At 43.8% G+C, this 21,242-nt stretch overlaps 1 protein-coding gene across 16 annotated transcripts in view; it reads left to right on the top strand.

The window, feature by feature from the left end:
- Positions 1–21,242, top strand: part of CNIH3 (cornichon family AMPA receptor auxiliary protein 3) — a 372,243-nt gene that overhangs the window by 11,577 nt on the left and 339,424 nt on the right. For 2 of the 16 annotated variants that reach the window (XM_030937099.1, XM_030937098.1), the window contains 5 exons: positions 6,786–6,908; positions 9,993–10,058; positions 10,164–10,285; positions 12,566–12,633; positions 15,600–16,383. The exons of 6 other annotated variants lie outside the window; for them this stretch is intronic. In XM_030937099.1, coding sequence (XP_030792959.1) covers positions 6,879–6,908; positions 9,993–10,058; positions 10,164–10,285; positions 12,566–12,633; positions 15,600–15,934 — 621 coding nt within the window. In that variant the 5' untranslated portion in view covers positions 6,786–6,878 and the 3' untranslated portion in view covers positions 15,935–16,383. 8 more of the 16 variants (XR_004059002.1, XM_030937096.1, XM_030937097.1 and 5 more) reach the window with 7 other exon arrangements.

Genomic DNA, 21,242 nt, shown 5'->3' on the forward strand with positions numbered 1-21,242 from the left:
TTTGCATTTCTCTGATGACTAATGGTGTGTGTATATTAATACAAAAGTGTATGTATAGACCTACATATATGTGTGTGTATGTAAGTAGGTCTATATACATTTTTTGCTATTTAGATGTTTTCTTTTGTGAAATGCTTTTTCATATCTTTTGCTTGTTCCTCCTCTTTTAAGATTGTGTTGCCTTTTGGCCGGGCGTGGTGGCTCACACCTATAATCTCAGCACTTGGAGAGGCCAAGGTGGGTGGGTCACCTGAGGTCAGGAGTTCAAAATCAGCCTGGCCAACATGGTGAAGCCCTATCTCTACTAAAAATATGAAAATTAGCCGGGTGTGGTGGCGCATGCCTGTAATCCCAGGTACTTGGGAGTCTGAGGCAGGAGAGTCCCTTGAACCTGGGAGGCAGAAGTTGCAGTGAGCTGAGATCATGCCACTGCTTTCCAGCCTGGATGACAGAGTCTGGATGTTGTGAGTCCTTTGTTGGTTGTATGTACTGCAAATTTGTTTTCCCTCTGTGTGGTTTGCTTTTGCTCTCTTAATGTTGTCTTGATGAACAGTAGTTCTTAATGAAATCCAGTTCATCAGTTGTTCTCTTTATGGTTGGTGCTTTTTGTGTTTTACTTTAGAAGTAATTTCTTGTCTGCAAGGGCATAAAGATATTCTCCTGTGTTATATCCTCTGGAAGTTTCAATGTTTGCCTTTCATGTTTATGTCTACAACCATTCTGGAATTTAGTTTTCTGACTGGTGTGAGGTAGGGACCATGGTTCATTGTTTTTCCATGTGAATGTCTAGTTGACCCACACCACAGGGTAAAGAAAATCCTTTCCCCTCTGTCTTGCAGTGGTGTTGTTATAAATTAGAGCACTGTACATGTGTGGGTGTGTTTCTAAACTCTGGTCAATTGCTCTATTCACATATCTTTATGTTTTAACTGGCAAAAGTTTGTGCTAATACCATACTGACTTACTTGCTGCTGTAATCTTATAATAAGTTTGCCATTTGGTAGTATAATTATTTCAACTTTTTTTTTTTTTTGTCAGTGTCGTCTTGGCTATTCTTGGCCCTTTGCATTTCATGTAAAGTATAGACTCATCAATTTCCACAAAAAATTTTGTGAAATTTTGATTGGAACTGCATTAAATCTTTGGGTCAATTTGGGGAGACTAGACATCTTTATAACATCGAATCTTTGTGTCTAGGAATATGGCATGTTTCTCTACTTATATAGTTCTTTAAGTCTTTAATTTTTCTTAGTAATGTAATGTTTCATGGTTTTCTGTGTAGAAGTCTTGTACATCTTTTGTTAGATTTATTCCTAGGTATCGGATGTTTTTTGATGCTAACATAAATGGTATGTTTAAAATTTAATTTTTCCTCTTCCTGTCCTAATGTGAAGACTGTCAACAGGGACTTCATCATCAAAGATGAATGCCCACATCAGTAGTATTCTTTAGTCTTGAGTTAAGGAGCTTCATTTAAGAGTCTACTGTTGGCCGGGCGTGGTGGCTCAAGCCTGTAATCCCAGCACTTTGGGAGGCCGAGACGGGCGGATCACGAGGTCAGGAGATCGAGACCATCCTGGCTAACATGGTGAAACCCCGTCTCTACTAAAAAAAATACAAAAAACTAGCCGGGCACGGTGGCGGGCGCCTGTAGTCCCAGCTACTCGGGAGGCTGAGGCAGGAGAATGGCATAAACCCGGGAGGCAGAGCTTGCAGTGAGCTGAGATCCGGCCACTGCACTGCAGCCTGGGCGACAGAGTGAGACTCTGTCTCAAAAAAAAAAGAAAAAAGAAAAAAAAAAAAGAAACACCAGCTGTATCATTAAATTATTTCTAAGTGGAATTTAGACTTAATATGAGTCTTTTAACAGTAGACTCTTTTTTTTTTTTTTTTTTTTTTGAGGCGGAGTCTCACTCTGTCGCCCGGGCTGGAGTGCAGTGGCCGGATCTCAGCTCACTGCAAGCTCCGCCTCCCGGGCTCACGCCATTCTCCTGCCTCAGCCTCCCGGGTAGCTGGGACTACAGGCGCCCACCACCTCACCCGGCTAGTTTTTTGTAGTTTTTTTTTAGTAGAGACGGGGTTTCACCGTGTTAGCCAGGATGGTCTCGATCTCCTGACCTCGTGATCCGCCCGTCTCGGCCTCCCAAAGTGCTGGGATTACAGGCTTGAGCCACTGTGCCTGGCCGTGTTTCATTATTTTTAAAGGATCAGATTTAAATTCCCCCTTTGGAAGCACTGGGAAGAGGGGGACTCAAAGAAGTCTATCTAGGTGAGGAAGGAAAGAGTCTTCTGGGCAGAACTCATCCTAAGGGAGCTGGAGCCAGACTGGACCCAGCTGAGCCTGTAACAAAGCCCTGAGGGAGAGAGGGTAGATGGTGTTGGTCACTCATTTGCCTTCTACCCTGGGTGCCCATGGACTCATAGCTCATCTCAGTCCTTTGCAAGTAAAAATGTAAAGAACTTTTAGGAACTGTGTTAGGTTCTCCCGAGAGACAGAACCAATAGGATAGATGTAGATCTATAGATATATGAGAGGGGGTTTATTAGGGAATTGGCTCACTGGATTCTGGAGGCTGAGAAGTCCTTCAATAGGGCATCTGCAAGCGGGAGCCCCTGGGTGCTAGTAGTGTGGCTCAGTCCAAGTCTAAAAGCCCTAGGACTAGGGAAGCTGATGGTGTACTTCTCATCTGAAGTCAAAGGCTCAAGAAGCTAGGGGGCTGCTGGTGTAAGTCCTGGAGTCCCAAGGCCAGAGATCCTAGAGTTCTGATGACTGAGGGCAGGAGGAGGAGAGTGTCCCAGCTCCAGGAGAGAGGAAATCCTTTTCTCTCCTTTTTTTGTTCTATCTGGGCCCCCAGCCAGTTGGATGGTGCCCGCCCACATTGAGGGTGGGTCTTCCCCACTCAGTCCACTGACTCACACACCAGTCTCCTGTGGAAACCCTGGCAGACATGCCCAGAAACAGTGCTTCACCAGTTCTCTATTCCTTAATCCAGTCAAGTTGGCACCTAAAATTAACCATCACAGTGGTAATTTCAGAAAACACTGGACATAAGCTGTAGCTGCCTTTGATGTCATATTACAAAGAGGGCATTGTCCCTTACCTTATAATAACCCCCATTGCCTTGGCACCTTATGGCAGGGCCACCAGAGGTATCCTCATGGCCAGTAGGAGTGATGGTAGTAGAAATAATAGCTGGCATTTATTCAGTGCCTGCTCTGCTTTAGGTACTATTATAAGTACTTTATAAATATTAACCCATTTAATTGTCACAAGCACCTCCACAAGGTAGGCTAGAGGTTAATGAAAATAATAATAATAATATATATATATTTTTTACCAGGGTGGAAAAAAAAGGCACAGAGTGGCTAAATAATTTGCCCAGGGTCACACAGCTCATCAAGGGCAAAGCCAGGATTCCAACCTAAGCTGGCAGTCACTAGAGCCCATGCTCTTAACATTATATAGTCTTTCAAGTGGCAGCAGCAGATGGGGGCACTGGAGGAGGAGAAAATGGATAAACTCAGCCAGGCATGGTGGCGGATGCCTGTAGTCTCAGCTGCTTGGGAGGCTGAAGTGGGAGGACTGCTTGAGCCCAGGAGGTTGAGGCTGCAATGAGCTATGATCGTGCCACTGTACGACATGTATGATCGTGCCTGGACGACACAGCAAGATCCTGTCTCTCAAAAAACACAAAAAAACCATCAGAAATAAACTGGACATCCTCACAGAGTGTCTTGATAGATAGCCGACTGTACTTGCTTTTGAGCACCTGTGAGGTGTCCCTTGAGGACTGTCAGAATTATCTTGGAATGGAAGTGGGGCTACTTTAGAAGAGGCTGGGGTTAAATTAGCAATTAAAGTCAAGAAAAATGAAACAAAGGGGAGGTAATTATAATTTGATCTTTAGATCAGATTCAGACTTAAGAAATATTACGTTCATTGATTTTTCTTTTCAAGTTTGTCACCTTAAAGTTTCCTTGGAGTAAGTGGGATCATGACTTCTGGTCTGTTCTTTCTCTGAGGTGACAGGCACATCTATATTTAGACCTATAGTCATGTGTTCGTGGTGATGGATCAGTGTGTGCCTCCCAAAATGGCCGTGCAGTGCAATCCCATGTGTATTGTTATGAACAGATAAATCACCAGCACTGCAGATTTGATGTACACACACCAGAGGGACTTCTGTCTGCATTTACTTATTCAGCAGATAAACTCATATTTATGCTAGGACCATAGATAGCCACTTGGGCAAGTGTCCATGAGCTCACGCAAGCAAGCGGACTCAGATTCAGTCAGCTCACAGGCAGAGTGAATTTAGAGCTCCAGAGGCCTTGTGCCTGCCTGAGAGCTATTCATTTCCATGAAGAATGTCACAGTTTCTCCCACTGACACAAATCAGAAACTGGGATTCTCTTTTTTTTTGTGAGATGGAGTTTCGCTCTTTTTGCCCAGGCTGGAGTGCAATGGCATGATCTCGGCTCACTGCAACCTCCGCCTCTCGGGTTCAAGCGATTCTCCTGCCTCAGCCTCCCAAGTAGCTGGGATTACAGGTGCCTGCCACCACGCCCGGCGAATTTTTTGTATTTTTATTAGAGATGGGGTTTCACCGTGTTGACCAGGGTGGTCTTGATCTCTTGACCTCATGATCCGCCTGCCTTGGCCTCCCAAAGTGCTGGGATTTACAGGTGTGAGCCACCGTGCCCAGCCAGATTCTCTTTAACCCCATTAATTCTTTCACCTCCCGCATCTCCTGTGTTACTAAGCTCTATTGATCCTACCCTTTGGATAGCTTTTAATCTGTCTCCTCTCATCTCCATTGCCACTCATAGTTTGGGTTTACATTTTTTTCTTCCACCTGGATTAGACTATAGCTTCCTGAATATTTTGTTCCTTTCTCTAATTTGTTGCTGTCACTGCTACCAAAATTATCTTTCTTTCTTTTTTTTTTTTTCCCCAAGAGAGGGGGTCTTGCTGTGTCACCTAGGCTGGAGTGCAGTGGGGCGATCATAGCTCACTGCTGGCTTGAATTTCCAGGCTCAAGTGATCCTCCCACCTCAGCCTCCTGAGCTGGGACTATAGGCATGCACCACCACCCCCGGCTACAAAATTATCTTTATAAAGCATGAAACTATTATGGTTTTATTTTAAAACTATTAAACATAATTAACCAAAGGTAAATTATGTCACTTCCCTACTTAAAACTGTATAAAATGATTTCAGTGGCCCTCACCACTTAGATGATGAAATCTAATGTGCAGGTACTGGTCTGCATGGCTCCTTAAGAACTGGCCCATGCCTCTCTTTGGAGGCCCAGTCTCCCTCAAGTCCCTCACCTGTGGCTCCAGTCACACCAGACCACTTGGGGCTCCCGGAACCTGTGGCTTGCTTTCAGACTCGGTGGCTTTGTTGCAGTGCTTCTCAGATGCCTTACCTGCTACCCCTCTTCTCATTCTTATCCTTTTGGCCAGCTCTTAACTTTCCTTAGAGATTACCCTCATACCCAAACCCAGATAGTATAAGGGTAATCTCTAGGGAAAGTTAAGAGCTTGAAATGCTTCTTCAAGCATTTCTTCTACCACATTGTATTCTGTAATGCCTGCTTCCCTGGTGGGGACCTAGTAGGGTCCTTGAAGGAAGATCTTACTCCTCATCGTATTTCCAGTACACCACAGGCACTTTGTGGATATTTGCTGAATGGATTCTTCCATTCATCCAACCGTCCATTCATTCTTTCAGCACACACACACACACACACACACACACACATATGTATATATTATTGGGAAGCCCCCTGAGCCAGAATACGTTCAGGGACTCCCTCAAAAAATATTTTTTGAGCACTTGCTATATGTAAGACCCTTCTAGGTGCTAGAAATATGCAGTGAACAAGACACAAAATCTTTATTTCCATGGAGCTTATATTCTTATAAGCTTACACAAACTTATATTCTAGTCTTATATTGTGTCTTCCAGGGAAGACCAGCAAAAAGAAAGAAATAAACAGGAAATGTATCAGGTGGTGTGACGGTGTGAAGGTGTGATGTGCTAGGCAGAGAATTAAAGTAGGGTCACATGACACAGTGCTTGGGAAGACCCTGTCTACTGAATGGCCAGGGAGGGCCTCTCTCAGGGGTACCCTTGAGGCTGAGATCTGAATGAACTGCTCTTGTGAAGATCAGGGTAAAGAGCATTCCAGGCAGAGGGAACAGATAATACAAAGGACTTAAGGTAAGAATGAACTGACTTTTAGAATAAACACCCTGGTTAGCTAAAGCCAGGGCATTAAAAGGACACAATGAAGAAAACGCCTTTAGGGGGCGATAGAACTGAAGAGAGATCATAGCTGGTTCTGGAACCAAAGGTAAATTATTCTTTAAGACGTACTAGATACTTATTGGCAGCTGCTAATAGCAAAATTAAAAAGGTCCTGTTCACAACTGATGCACAAAAGTACTTAGGAATGTAGGGAGCAGACACCCCTTCCACATTTCACTTGGAGCCATGAGATCTGTGTCACAATGGCCTGTGTGAAGAAGCCACCAGTTGTAGTTCATGTGGGTTTCCATTATTCTTTGGGCCTTCACTTTGCCAAAGGCACACAGTTAATATAACCACAAGAAGGTGAACACTTTTATTTGTTCTGAAATATGCTTTTAACCTTTACAGTGGGAAAGGCCCTTAATTTATCTATTCCTTATTATTTTCCAGCCTTATATTTTATTTCCTTTCTGTGCTCCCTGAAAAATGAGATGTCATGTCTAAAATCCTGTGTGCGTTTGTGCAGGGCAAAGCCATGTCCTCGTGCACAGTCATGGGACATGGCCGAGGATTATGTAAGAAGAGCTGTTCCTAGTGCAGTTGGCGCCTGCAGGAGACCATGATGTGGCATCTACAAAGCTCATCGCAGGTAGGCTGAGCATGAACTTGCTAAGCAAGAGCTGTGGCTCTTGGTCAGCTTTGTTCTGACTCAGAATTATTCCCTTCAAACGCTGGGTTTGGGTTCAAAAGACCCAAGAGTTCTGTTTCATAGAGGGGTGCTCCTGCCGGAGTCATGATGTACTAGAGATCCACACTTTTTTTCTCTCCCCAGTGGGTGGGTAGATATTAGAAACTGGATCTGCTCTGATAAAAGTATTCCAATTCTTGTGGTTATATTAACCAAATAGCTTGGTCACACCAAGATCATGTCTAGACAATGTAATAGAGCCTGCTATGGCACAATGATCTAGTTTTGTTTTTCATTTAATTATGTTCCTTGTTATTCTTGTGAGTATTGACTATCTAGAAAACTTATTCATCCATATGCCATATTTTAGGATTGAAAGGAATTTTGGACCTCTAAACTTTTCAGACAACGCAGCTGAGTCACAGAATGATTAGGTCTTTGGCCCAGGGGAAGAAACTAGGTTGGTGTCAGCTGGGTTTAACAGTCTTGGCTCCCTGACTTCCAGAATAATTCTATCCCCAGTCAGATTGTTTCTAGTTAGTAAAGGAGGGTAGCAAAGTGGTGACCTGATGACTTTTTCTTTTAAGATAATAGTGCATATTTAAAAATTAAGAGATTACACATAGGAATCTGGACTTCTGGTTTCTCAAATGAAGACTTGGATCCACACTTCTGAAAAACAGGTGGTTGGCATTCACAGTGGCTTCTGCTTTTATACAGGTTATGCGCTTTTCAAATTACCAGAGTCGCCATGCTTCCCTATTGCCTCCCAGATATTGAGGTTGACTGTCAGTTGCCACTTGTGGTACTGTTGTATTTATTTTTACTTTTGAAATTCATCCATGTTACACTATTATTTTTCTAATAGTAGAATTAAGACAAAAGTGAACTATTTCCTTTATCACTGTCTTTTCTTTTCTTTTTTTTTTTTAAGATGGAGTCTCGCTCTGTTGCCCGGGCTGGAATGCAGTGGCGCGATCTCGGCTTACTGCAACCTCCACCTCCTCGGTTCAAACAATTCTCCTGCCTCAGACTCCCAAGTAGCTGGGATTACAGGCGCGCACCACCATGCCTGGCTAATTTTTGTATTTTTAGTAGGGACAGGGTTTCACCATGTTGGGCAGGCTGGTCTCAAACTCCTGACCTCAAGTGATCCACCCGCCTTGGCCTTCCAAAGTGCTAGGATTATAGGCCTGAGCCACTGCGCGCAGCAAAGTGGGCTGTATTTCAAGAAGAAATGGATATTTTAAAAAGTAAAGTGTTGGCCAGGCACAGTGGCTTATACCTGTAATCCCAGCACTCTGGGAGGCTGAGGCAGGCAGATCACGAGGTCAGGAGATCCAGACCATCCTGGCTAAACACTGTGAAACCCCATCTCTACTAAAAATACAAAAAAATTAGCCGGGTGTGGTGGCGGACACCTGTAGTCCTACCTACTCAGGAGGCTGAGGCAGGAGAATGGCGTGAACCCAGGAGGCAGAGCTTGCAGTGAGTGGAGATCGTGCCACTGCACTCCAGCCTGGGCGATGGAGCGAAACTCCGTCTCAAAAAAAAAAAAGTAAAGTATTTCAGGGCCAAAAGAATATAGTTTAAGATTATGGCCGGGTGCAATGGCTCACGCCTGTAATCCCAGCACTTTGGGAGGCTGAGGCGGGCAGATCATCTGAGGTCGGGAGTTCGAGACCAACCTGACCAATATGGAGAAACCCCGTCTATACTAAAAATACAAAATTAGCCAGTCGTGGTGGCACATGCCTGTAATCCCTACTACTTGGGAAGGCTGAGGCAGGAGAATCACTTGAACCCGGGAGGCGGAGGTTGCACTAAGCTGAGACTGCACTCCAGCCTGGGCAACAGAATGAGACTCTGTCTCAAAAAAAAAAAATATATATGTATAATATACACATGTAATATGTATATATAATGTGTGTATATATATTTTTATTTTAGAGAGACACAGTCTCTCTCTGTCATTCAGGCTGGAGTGCAGTGGTGTCATCATGGCTCACTGCAGCCTCGACTTCCTGGATTCAACCCATCTTCCAATCTTTCCACCTTAGCCCTCCTGAGTAGCTGGGTCCACAGACATGAGCCACCATGCCTTGCTTTTTTTTGTTGTTGTTGTTTTGTTGGAACAGTTTCTCACAATGTTGCCCAGGCTGGTCTTGAACTCCTAGGCTCACGTGATCCTCCTGCTTTGGCCTCCCAAAGTGTTGGGGTTACAGGCGTGAGCCACTCTACCTGGCCTCAAGATACTATGAAACAAAGGTATTTGGCACCTGTAGTCACTGGAGGCTGCAACTCTTATGCTTAGTTCTAACACCATAGTCAGAAGAACTTTGGATATTTCACTGTGAGGTTGTTGTATACCTTTAACAAGGTTTAAAAAATTTAAAAAAAAAATTTTTAGAGATAGGTTCTTGTTATGTTGCCCAGACTGGAGTGCAGAGTGCAGGCTATTCATAGGCATGATCAAAGTGTACTACAGCCTCAAAACTGTGGGCTCAACCATTCTTCTGCCTCAGCCTCCTTAGTGGCGGGGACTACAGGTGCACTGATACCTTTGACAAGTTTTGAAAGATTTTTGTAGCATTGAGGGGAGAAGAAAAGTGAAACAAAGAGAAGAAATGGGACCCTTCTTTATCTTCCCTCCCCTCAACAAAACTATTAAAACCCGAGATCAGTTTGTTTAGACACTGAGTCATATTGTCCAAAAGATTGTGCATTAAGAATCTCTTTGTCTTAACCTTAGGCAGAATTATCTTGAACTGTTTGTTCTAGTATGATGGTAATCATGGCAGCACAGCTACTGGGGAAATTAGAACTGAGATTTCCTCTCTTCTGTTTGCTGAAATAACAGCAAAATTGCTTGAAGAAAATGCACTATATTATTCTAAGAAGTAAATTACAAATAAGCAACACCCAAAATGTCCCTCACTCATGGTTCCTTGAGTAAAAGGTGCTATGCTTTATCTACTCAATATTGTAAGTAGTATCGTTTATAGGCTCATTTCTACTAGTGAGTTGTTTTTTTTTTTCTTCCAGATCTCTGCTTCTAGCTGTCCTTCCACTCTATCAACGAATATTTCTTTTACAAAGCTAGGAGGCTCAGTAAGGTTAAAAATAATTCAGCTATATTGTGTTGAACATAATTGAAATGTCATAAACCATCCAGAGAGCAGGAGAACCAGTTCTCTCTTGTTTCTATTGGAGTAGTCTGTTTACATTTCTGGTCCTGTCACTGAAGCTTGGACTGAGAGACCTGGTGAGGAATGTTTCCTCTGGAGTTTCGACAGGCACAACTATTTGTCACTGCCTCAGAAGCTGCGTGGCTGCAGGTGAGGAAGGCTGCCCTTATGGGAGGGATAATTATGGTCAGTGACCTGTCTGAGCTTGGCCTCACTCTGCACCCAAGCTCGTGACTGGCTTAGAAAGTCTTCTGCTTCTGTGTTCACATCAATGATTTCCTTCCTTGCTTTCTAGAAGAGAATTGGCGTCAGGTACTGGTGAAGAGACCGGAGATTTTCAGTCAGGCATTTTACCTGGCTGAGTGCAGGGCTTGGAGGTGGAGTCGCTTGTGGAAGGATTAACTAGAGGGAGGAGTCACTGTCATTAGGATACCATACACATGGCAAAACCAAATATAACCGCCCACCTCCTCTGACTCACCTACTTAAAGCATGAATAACCTGGAGGGGGTGGTGGCAAGCAGGTACAGAGATGCTCCTTGACTTTCAGTGGGGTTGTATCTCAATAAACCCCATTGTAAGTAGAAAATATTGTAAGTCAAAAATGCATCTAATCCACATACCCTACAGAACTTCATAGCTTAACCTGGCCTACCTTAAACATGCTCAGAACACTGCAGTAGCCTACAGTTGCGCAAAATAATCTAACACAAAGCCTATTATATAATAATGTTGAATACTATGTAATTTATTCAATAAATGAAATACTGTACAGAAAGTAAGAAACAGAATTGTTGTATGGGTACTAAAGGATGGTTTCTACTGAATGCGTATTGCTTTCACACCATCATAAAGTTGAAAAATTGTAAGCTGAACCATTGTAGGTCAGGGACCATCTGTATTTGAATGAGTGAGGTAGGGGCCTGAATCCACCCTCCTCCTCCCCTAACTACCCCATCCTCAAAATACACATTGACCAGTGAAGTCTGTCTTGGCCTTGTGAAACCCTTATCATCCGAACGGCCTAATGAAGTAGAACTTGTGACTGATAGGAAGATTTTGGAGAGATTTGGAATGTTCTTTGACTTACCAGGAATCTAGTAGATCCAGGATTATCCAAATGTCACCAAACAGTTCAGTGCCCAGAGAGGAGGCCCATTATTAAACCTTCCTTGAGGTAGATACACTCAGTGTAGATGAGGGTGATTCTGGATGGTCCCTGCCCATGGCTTAGTCTGACCCTACTCAGGAAGGGAATATAATAGGAATAGCATTATGAGAGATTCTTTCTGTTCTGTACCCCTTATATGTTATAGGATAATGGAGAAAAATCTCAATTGCCATACGCCACATTAAAGCAACAGTTACTATATCAGTCATGGTAAATGAATGGAGGTCCAGATATAAACATTGTTTTACCCCTTTATGTTTTTATATGAAGCATTTGGCTTGAACCTTATGTTTGAAACATCAAACATAGTGTATTGTCATATTGAATATGAATACTACCAGTGTTTTAATAATAACTGACATTTTATTATATGTGTGGCACCACAGGTGTATCATTTTAAATTATATATGGCATTTAAAGTGTATAGTGACTAAAATAATTCCTGTTGCTTCATGTGGTCGATGTGGCATGTGCCAGTTTAGCAGATGTGGTTACTCAACTCACATGAAAAGGTCACCTTAATCTGTCAGAAATCATGGAAGTCACATTTCAAGTAGGATTGAAACATGCATAACATGGTCCATGAAGAAGGGAACTCTTTTCTTCCCCGCTCCCCTCTCCTCACACCATCTCCTGCTTCTTTTCACAAGCTCTGCATCGTTCTGCATAGCAATGTTCCATCCACAAAAAGCTCCAGTGTGTAGGGGGTCTGAAACCTGTCTGATCCCTTCCTTAGCCTCATAACTCAGAAATGAGATGTGGTCCAGGGAACAGCCTAGACAAGTGCCAGTGGGACATGTAAAGATTCCCCTTTTCTTTAAAGTGTTTTTGGAGACAGGGTCTCACTTTGTTGCCTGGGCTGGAGTGCAGTGGTGTAGTCACGGCTTACAGTAGTAGCCTGGACCTCCCGGGCTCAAGCCATCCTCCCACCTCAGCTTCCCAAGCAGTTGGGACTATAAGTGCGTGCCACCACGCCCAGCTAATTTTTGTATTTTTTGTAGAGATAGGTTTGCACCGTGTTGCTCAGGCTGGTCTCAAACCCCTGGCCTCATGAGATCCTCCCACCTCGGCCTCTGAAAAGTGCTGTGATTACAGGCATGAGCCACTGTGCCCGGCCAAGGATTCCCCTGTCTTTTTGACACTTTTCAGCTGTGCCCTCCCAGGGAAGACATTAGCTCACTCTGGAGCCACTTGTGCCATTCTCGTGCCCTCCTTGCACAAGGCCTTGTCCTAACTGCTTCACTCTCCTGTTCTGCCAGTGCGGATATCAGTGATCCAAGAAGATACAGGAAGAGGCTTGTGTGGGAGTCGCCTGGAGCCCTCCATGGTATGTTGGCTCTACGAGAGCTGGGCATGTGGTGCCAGGGAGTGGGAGCAGCAAGGCCACCCGGCTCAGGCCTCTGCCCTGGAGGAAGGGTGGCATAACCACCCCTGGACGACAGCCTGGATGTGGTGAGGGGAGACGATCCACGCCCTGCTCTCAAGCATGGAGGTTGAGTGTTTCTAGGTCAGCAGCTCAGGACAGCAGGCAGGTCAGGCCTGGTAGAGGAAGTGCATGTGAGGAGTCAATGGGAAGTGAGTAAGAGATGGCGGTGGTAAACTAGGAGGTGCTCCTACAAACAGAATTGAATTTTCCCTTTTAAAACAAGGATGGCTGTAGCTGAGCCCTCTCGTGTGTGTGTGTGTGTGTGTGTGTGTGTGTGTGTGTGTGTCCGTGTCCGTGTCCTCTTCTGTTCTCCGCCCCTACTGAGGAAAGGAGATAGCTCTGGCTTCCAAAAGTAGCCTTGCAGGTGTAGGAGGACTGACTCTGCCTAGCCTTTACATTTCCCATGTAAAATTTAACAGTGCTTTCACAGAGCTTCTCTAAAGATCAAAGGGTACCCAATTGAATGGGAATCTGTGGTCTGAGGAATTTTTTTTTTTTTTTTGTCTGTAGCTTCCCTTCCTCCCTCCCTGCAACCCTAAGTAGACAAAATATTGGGCCAAAGGGCCAAGGAATCCTGTTAAGGGAGGAATCTCGTGGTCTCATTTCCAGCCAGGCACTTTTCTGTTCTTGTAACTTTCCAGTCATAATTTGGGGATTACTGTTGATAACTCTGACACCTGGTGGTCATTTCAAAAACTGCACTCTGAAAGAATTAAACGTTCACTTTTATCATTCTTAGTTGTTTATCCACCTCCAATTTCAGTGTCAATAATATGCATTTTATAAATTAGTGATTATTGTTAGTTGAATTATCTATAAGTAAAATTCTTACACATGCATTCAACAGAATACAGTAGGATAGAAAATTTCTGAAAGGTATACCACAAGCTATACGTGGTGGTCCCTAGGGAGTGCAGCTAGGTGTGGGGAGGAAGGAGACTTATTTTACTTTATACCAGTTAGTGCCCTCTGAAATGATCTTAAACAGAAATAATGTATAACTGTGATAATTATAGTGAAGTACTGCACTTGGGCAGGATATTCCCTTCCAGGGTTCCTACCCTCTCCTGGTTTTGCGTCCAGGGACCTCCTCTGTGCTTTTGAATGTATTAAGGAGTGACGTACAGCTGGATTCACTCTGATCGCATTCACTGACAGTGGTGGGAGAGCCCAGCGCTGAGCAGAAACTGGTTCTGGGGGCATCGTGTGGCCAGGGCACCAAAGCCAAGAAAGGTCCTGTAGTCCCTGTGTGGTCAGCAGCGAAGGCAGCAGTGCTATGTCAGTATTGATTCATCAGGGGTGGGCTGCCCACTTCTCGAAGTTATGCTTAGCAGAGGGGCTCTGGCTCACTCCCAGTCCCTCAGCCTACCAAGTGTGAGGCTGCCAGGAGCCGATCGCACAAGGCTTGGCAAGGCAGATGCTCCCCAGCTCCTGACATCAGAGAGAAGGGCTGGGATTGTGGCCTGCGGTTGGTGGGCAGGAGAGCCTGGTCTGATGATAGCAACTACCCTTTGACTACCTTGTCTGTGGCTCTTACTGTCTGATTCCAACCGTTCCTTCCACTGTTGAACAGACCTCCCACTACTTTCCTACTACTCCCCTAATGATAACATACTGAACTCACTTTTATGAATTTGTTGAGACCTTACCACTTTTCAAGTGTGTATTCAGGAACAGTGAACTTTCGTCTTGCTCGGATCCACCCATGCACCCAACCCACCATGGGTATCAGACGCACTGGGTAGCTGAGTGCTCAGAGGAAGATGCAAGGTATTCAGGGGAAGTGTCAATGGGGTCTCCCAGTGCCTGTTTGGTCCAGTCAGGAGAGACCCTGCTTGCACTTCTGATACAGTCCTGGAAAGATGGGGCCAGAACTTAGGGCCAGAACTTAGGAGGGGAGCTCTTTGCAGCAGTTTTTCAAGAAAAGGGGAAAATTTTAGCACCATACTGTTATGTGATCCTTGTACTCAGAGGCCCTATTCAGCTCCAGTGATCATCTCTCTTAGGGCATACCCTCCAAGGTGCCTAAATGCTATTCCAGGATTGGTTCCAGTGTCTATTATCTCTTTGACTCCGAATGGCCAGACACCTGACTTCCTCTCTAGTAGCCTGGCTTTTATCTTCTAGGACATCCAGGGCCCCTTTCTTTGCCTTTCCCTCTTCCTCCTACTGCTTAGATCAAGTCTTCAGCAGACATCATGTGACCTTGAGGATGGATGTCACATGCTGGAGGAAACAGAAGGCCGAAACCCTGATGACTTCACAGAGCTGCCAAAACAGTTCCTGACTGTTTACTCCGGGACTTTAACAAAGTGATGAAAATAAATCCTTACAGTATGAAAACAACTTTTCTATTCCATGGAGCCAAATCTCATTATAACAAATAACGTGACCCTCAGCGACATCCAAGTATTTTCCTGTTCTCATCTATACTATGGCAAAGGGGCAAATACCTCTCAGTAAAGAAAGAAATAACAACTTGTATCTTGGGCGAGGCATTTTTTCTGGTAGAACTCTGTACACAGAATAAAATAGATCTGTTTGTGCTTATCTTTCTCCTTAGAATTATTGAATTTGAAGTCTTTCCCAGGGTGGGGGTGGAGTGAAGCTGGGGTTTCATAAGCACGTAGTAGTGTCTCTTAGCTTCCATTTAAATATGGGGGTAGAGATGTGGAGGGGCCAGAAGGATCAGAGAGGAGAGACAGGCTGGTCTGATTGCCTTTGTAAAATGCACATTTGAGCTTGTGCTGAGCTCAGAAAAAGCAAGGACAGGATTGAGGCTCTTGGTTCAGTTCCCCTGCATACCCTGGGTGGGGAAGGGATTGTTAGAGTCATGGAACCCCTATTTTTTTTTTTTTTTTTGACAGGGTCTCGCTTGGTTACCCAGGTCGGAGTACAGAGGTACAAACACAGCTCACTGCAGCCTCAACTTCTGGGCTCAAGTGATCTTCCTGCCTCAGTCCCCAGAGTAGCTGGAGCTGCAGCCCCATGCCACTACACCTGGCTAACTTTTGTACTTTTTGTAGAGACAGGGTTTTGTCATATTGCCCAGGCTGCTCTTAAACTCCTGAGCTTAAGACCAGGTTGCTCAAGTGATCCACCCACCTTGGCCTCCCAGGGTGCTAGGATTACAGGCATGATCCACCTTTCCTGGTTTATCTTTCTTAAGCTTGGAATCATCTTTTTAAAACAGCCACAATGAGGTATAATTGATATACAATACACTGCTTATATTTAAAGTGGATAATTTGATAAGTTTTGCCATATGTTTACATCTGTGAAACTGTCACCACAATCAACAGGGGGATCATATCCATCGCCCACAAAAGTTTTCTCGGCCTCTTCCCCCTGAGAAAACCCTCCCCCTGGCAGCCACTGAACTGCTTTCTGTCCCTGCAGATTCGTTTGCATTTTCTTAAGTTTTATATAAACGGAATCGTAGAGTATGTGCTCTTCTGTCTGTCTTCTTTCACTCGGCATAATTATTTTTTAGATTCATCTGTCTTGTTGTGTTTGTCAATTCTTTTCCTTTTATTGATGAATAACATTCCATTGTGTGGATATACCATATCTGTACAGTTTGTTTAATCCATTCACCTGTTGATGGACATTTGGATCACTTCCAATTTTTGGCTATTAAAATAAAGCTCTCTGAACATTTGTGTATGTGCCTTTGTGTTATTCTTGGGTATATATCCAGGAGTAGAATGTTGAATCATGTGGTAGGTTTTTTTTTTTTTTTTTAAGGTATGTGGTCTCATTCCGTCGCCCAGGCTGGAGTGCAGTTGCGTGACTGTGGCTCACTATGGCCTTAAACTCCTGGGCACAAACAGTCCTCCCACTTCAGCCTCCTGAGTAGCTGGGATTACAGGCGAGAGCCACTGCATCCAGCCAGTTATTTTTATTATGACTTTATCCTTAATTCATTGTATATTTTATTTAATTTTTTTTTTTTTTTTTGAGATGGAGTCTCACTCTGTCGCCCAGGATGGAGTGCAGTGGGACGATCTCAGCTCACTGCAATCTCTGCCTCCTAGGTTCAAGCAATTCTTGTACCTTGGCCTCCCGAGTAGCTGTGACTACAGGCGCCCAGCACCACACCCAGCTAATTTTTGTATTTTTGGTAGAGATGGGGTTTTGCTATGTTGGCCAAGCTGGTCTTGAACACCTGACCTCAAGTGACCCACCCACTTTGGCCTCCCGAAGTGCTTGGATTACAGGGATGAACCACTGTGCCTGGCCTCCATTGTAAATTTTGAACAAAGGATGTTTAATACAGACTTATTTTTGATTCATTATACATTTTAAACAATATGAGTTTATAGCTAGTATGACTTTTACTCCCCTTTCTTTAAGGGGAGTTAATCACACCAGTATTCTATAGAATAGTATCAGCACACAAGGCACACTTGCTTCCCTTGGCTTACCTCTGATTTAAGATAATAACTAAAAGGAATTTATTGAATCTATAGACATACGTATTTACTTCTGAATATATATCTCTTCCTCACATGCATATACCTTACATAAATCATTTTTTTCATAGTGATTTAAACAGTTTTAAAACATCTTTATTAAGATTTTAACATACTACCAAATTCAACCATTTAAAGTGTACACAATTCACTGGTTTTTAGTAGATTAACAAAGTTGTGCAACCAACACCACAATCTAAGTTTAGAGTATTTCACCCCAAAAGAAAATCCATATCAATTCGCAGTCATTTCCCATTCTCCACATGCCTCAGTTGTAGGCCACTAATCATATGCTTTCTTTTTCTATATATTTACTTATTCCGGACGTATGTAAATGGAGTCATACAGTATATGTTTTTTTGTGACTGGCTTCTTTCACTTAGCACGGTGTTTTCAATGTTCATCCACATTGTAGCATTTATCAGTACTTGTTTCCTTTTTTTAAAAAAATAGACTTTATTTTTTAGAGCTGTTGTAGGTTCACAGCAAAATTGAGCTGAAAGTACAGGATGTTCTCATATACACCCTGCCCCGCTCCACGTAAACCCTCCCCCATTATCACCATCCCCGCTGTTGGTGCATTTGTTACTGTCAATGAACCTACATTGACATCATTATCACTCAGTCCATAGTTTTCAGTAAGGTTGATTCACTCTAATGTAACCCTAATGTAGGGTTCACATGGTGTTATACATTCTATGGGTTTGGACAAACCTTTAATGATGACATGTATCCACCATTGTAGTGTCATAGACAGTAGTTTCGCTGCCCTAAAAATCCTGTGTTAGGTTTCAATTTTTTTTTGTTTTTTGAGACAGAATCTCGCCCTGTCACACAGGTTGAAGTGCAGTGGCCCAATCTTGGGTCACCGCAACCGCTGCCTCCCATGTGCAAGCGACTCTCCCTGTCTCAGCCTCCCAAGTAGGTGGGATTACAGGTGCCCACCACCACGCCTGGCTAATTTTTGTATTTTTAGTAGAGATGGGGTTTTGCCATGCTGGCCAGGCTGGTCTTGAAATCCTGGTCTCAAGCAATTCGCCCACCTCGGCCTCCCAAAATGCTGGGATTACAGGTGTGAACCACTGGGCCTGGACCCAATTTTTTTTTTTTTTTTTTTGAGACAGGGTCTCATTCTATCACCTGGCTGAAGTGTGGTGGCATGATCACGGCTCACTGGAGCCTCAACCTCCCGGGCTCAGGTGATCCTCCCACCTCAGCCTCCTGAGTAGCTGGGACTGCAGGCATGCACCACCACGCCTGGCTAATTTTTTGTATTTTTATTGTAGACATAGGGTTTTGCCATGTTGCCTAGGCTGGTCTCAAAACACCTGGGCTCAAGTGATATTCCTGCCTTGGTTTCCCAAATATGTTTAATTTTTTTTTTTTTTTGAGACAGAGTCTTGCTCTGTCACCAGGCTGGAGTGCAGTGATGCGATCTCAGCTCACTGAAACCTCCACCTCCTGGATTCAAGCAGTTCTCCTGCCTCAGGCTCCCGAGTAGCTGGGACTACAGGCGTGTGCCACCACACCCAGCTAATTTTTGTATTTTCAGTAGAGACGGGGTTTCACCATGTTGGCCAGGATGGTCTCGATCTCTTGACCTCGTGATCCACCTGCCTCGGCCTCCCAAAGTGTTGGGATTACAGACGTGAGGCACCTTGCCTGGCCTGTTTAACTTTTTAAAAAGCTACCAAAATGTTTTACAAAGTGCTTGTACTATTTCCATTCCCGATGGTGTGTGAGTGTCTGGTTTCTTCATATCTTTGCTGACTCTTGGGATGGTCAGTCTTTTGTTAAAATGTTTTGGTAAAAATCCTTTGGCCATTTAAAAAATTGTGTTGTTTTCTTGTTATTAATTTTTAGAGTTATTAGCATGAATACAAGTCTTTTTTTTTTTTTTTTTTTTTTTTTTTTTTTTTTTTGAGACGGTGTTTCACTCTTGTTGCCCAGGCTGGAGTGCAACGGCACAATCTCGGCTCTCGGCTCATAGCAACCTCCACCTCCCAGGTTCAAGCGATTCTTTTGCCTCAGCCTCCTGAGTAGCGGGGGTTAGGCATACGCTACCACGCCCAGCTAATTTTGTATTTTTTAATAGAAACGGGATTTCTCCATTTTGGTTAGGCTGGTCTCGAACTCCCAACCTCAGGTGATCCACCTGCCTCAGCCTCCCAAAGTGCTGGGATTACAGGCGTGAGCCACTGTGCCCAGCCTGAATACAAGTCTTTTATCAGATATGTGCTTCGTGAAGATTTTCTCCCAGCTTATTGATTGTGTTGTGTTCATTTTTTTTTTTTTTTTTTTTTAAGAGGTAGTCTTGCTCTTTTGCCCAGGCTGGAGTCCAGTGGTGTGATCTCAGCTCACTGCAACCTCTGCCTCCCGGGTTCAAGCGATTCTCCTGCCTCAGCCTCCCAAGTAGCTGGGACTACAGGCACATGCCACCATGCCTGGCTAATTTTTGTATTTTTAGTAGAGACAGGGTTTCACCATATTGGCCAGGCTAGTCTCAAACTCCTGATCTTGTGATACGCCTGCCTCACCCTCCCAAAGTGCTGGGATTACAGGCATGAGCCACCGCGCCCGACCTGGATTGTCTTCATTCTTTTAGAAGTATCTTTTGAAGAGCTTAACCTTTAAATTTTGATGGAGTTCACTTTATATTTATTTTTTATGGGTTATGCTCTTGGTGTCTTATCTAAGTAATCTTTGCCCCAAGGCCACAAAAGTTTTCTTCAGTGTTTTCTTTTAGAAGTTTTATAGTTTGAGGTTATTCATTTAGGTCAATGCTCTATTTTGAATTGATTTTTTTTTTTTTTTAGATGGGGTCTCTCTATGTTGCCCAGGCTGTTCTTAAACTCCTAGGCTCAAGGGATCCTTCTGCCTCAGCCTCCCAGGTAGCTGATACTACAGGCATGTGCCACTGCACCCAGCTAGTTAGTTTAATTTTTGAATAGGTAATACTTTCCCTTGCCTGACTTTAAGCTAATTTTTATGTATGGTGTGAGTTATGGATCAAAGTTCATTTCTTTCTTTTTTGCATGTGGGTATCTAATTATTCCAGAACTATTTGTTGAAAAAACTATCCTTTCTCCACTAGATTGCCTTGGCACCTTTGTAAAAAATTAGTTCTCCATTTATGTATGGATCTATTTCTGATTTCCATATTCTGTTCCATTTATATATTTTCCTTATTTATACCAAACCACACAGTTTTGATTCCTGTAGCTTTTAAATAAATCTTGAAGTCAGGTAGCATAAGTCTTCCGGCTTTGCTCTTCTTTTTTTAAAAGATTTTATTTTATTTTATTTTATTTTAGAGACAGGGTCTTGGTCTATTGCCCAGGCTGAAATGCAGCAGTATGATTACAGCTCACTGCAGTCATTAATTCTTGGGCTCAAGCAATACTCCCACCTCAGCCTCCCATGTAGCTGGGCCCACAGGTGTGTACCACTAGGTCCAGTTAATTTTTTGATTTTTTGTAGAAACAGCCTCACCGTGTTGCTCAGGCTGGTCTGAAACTCCTGGACTCGAGCGACCCTCCCACTTTAGCCACCTAAAGTGCTGAGATTAGAGGCGTAAGCCAAGGCACCCAGCCAAGATGGTTAGAATTATCTTTTTTTTTTTTTTTTGAGATGGAGTTTCGCTCTTGTTGCCCGGGCTGGAGTGCAATGGCACCATCTTGGCTCACTGCAACCTCCACCTCCCGGGATTTAGGCAATTCTCCTGCCTCGGCTTCCCAAGTAGCTGGGATTACAGGCATGTGCCACCACACCCGGCTGATTTTGTATTTTTAATAGAGACGGGGTTTCTCCATGTTGGTCAGGCTGGTCTCAAACTCCCGATCTCACGTCATCCGCCCGCCTCAGTCTCCCAAAGTGCTGGGATTACAGGTGTGAGCCACCATATCTGGCTGTTTAGAATTATCTTTAACTCATCACAGTCTACCTTCAAGTTGTACTGTATCACTTCACATATAACAACTTTACAGGAGTCTACCTTTGTTTCCCTCCTCCTAGCTTTTATGCTGTTGTCGTATG

The sequence above is a fragment of the Rhinopithecus roxellana genome, chromosome 8 (assembly GCF_007565055.1).
Source record: "Rhinopithecus roxellana isolate Shanxi Qingling chromosome 8, ASM756505v1, whole genome shotgun sequence".
Lineage (NCBI taxonomy): Eukaryota > Metazoa > Chordata > Mammalia > Primates > Cercopithecidae > Rhinopithecus > Rhinopithecus roxellana.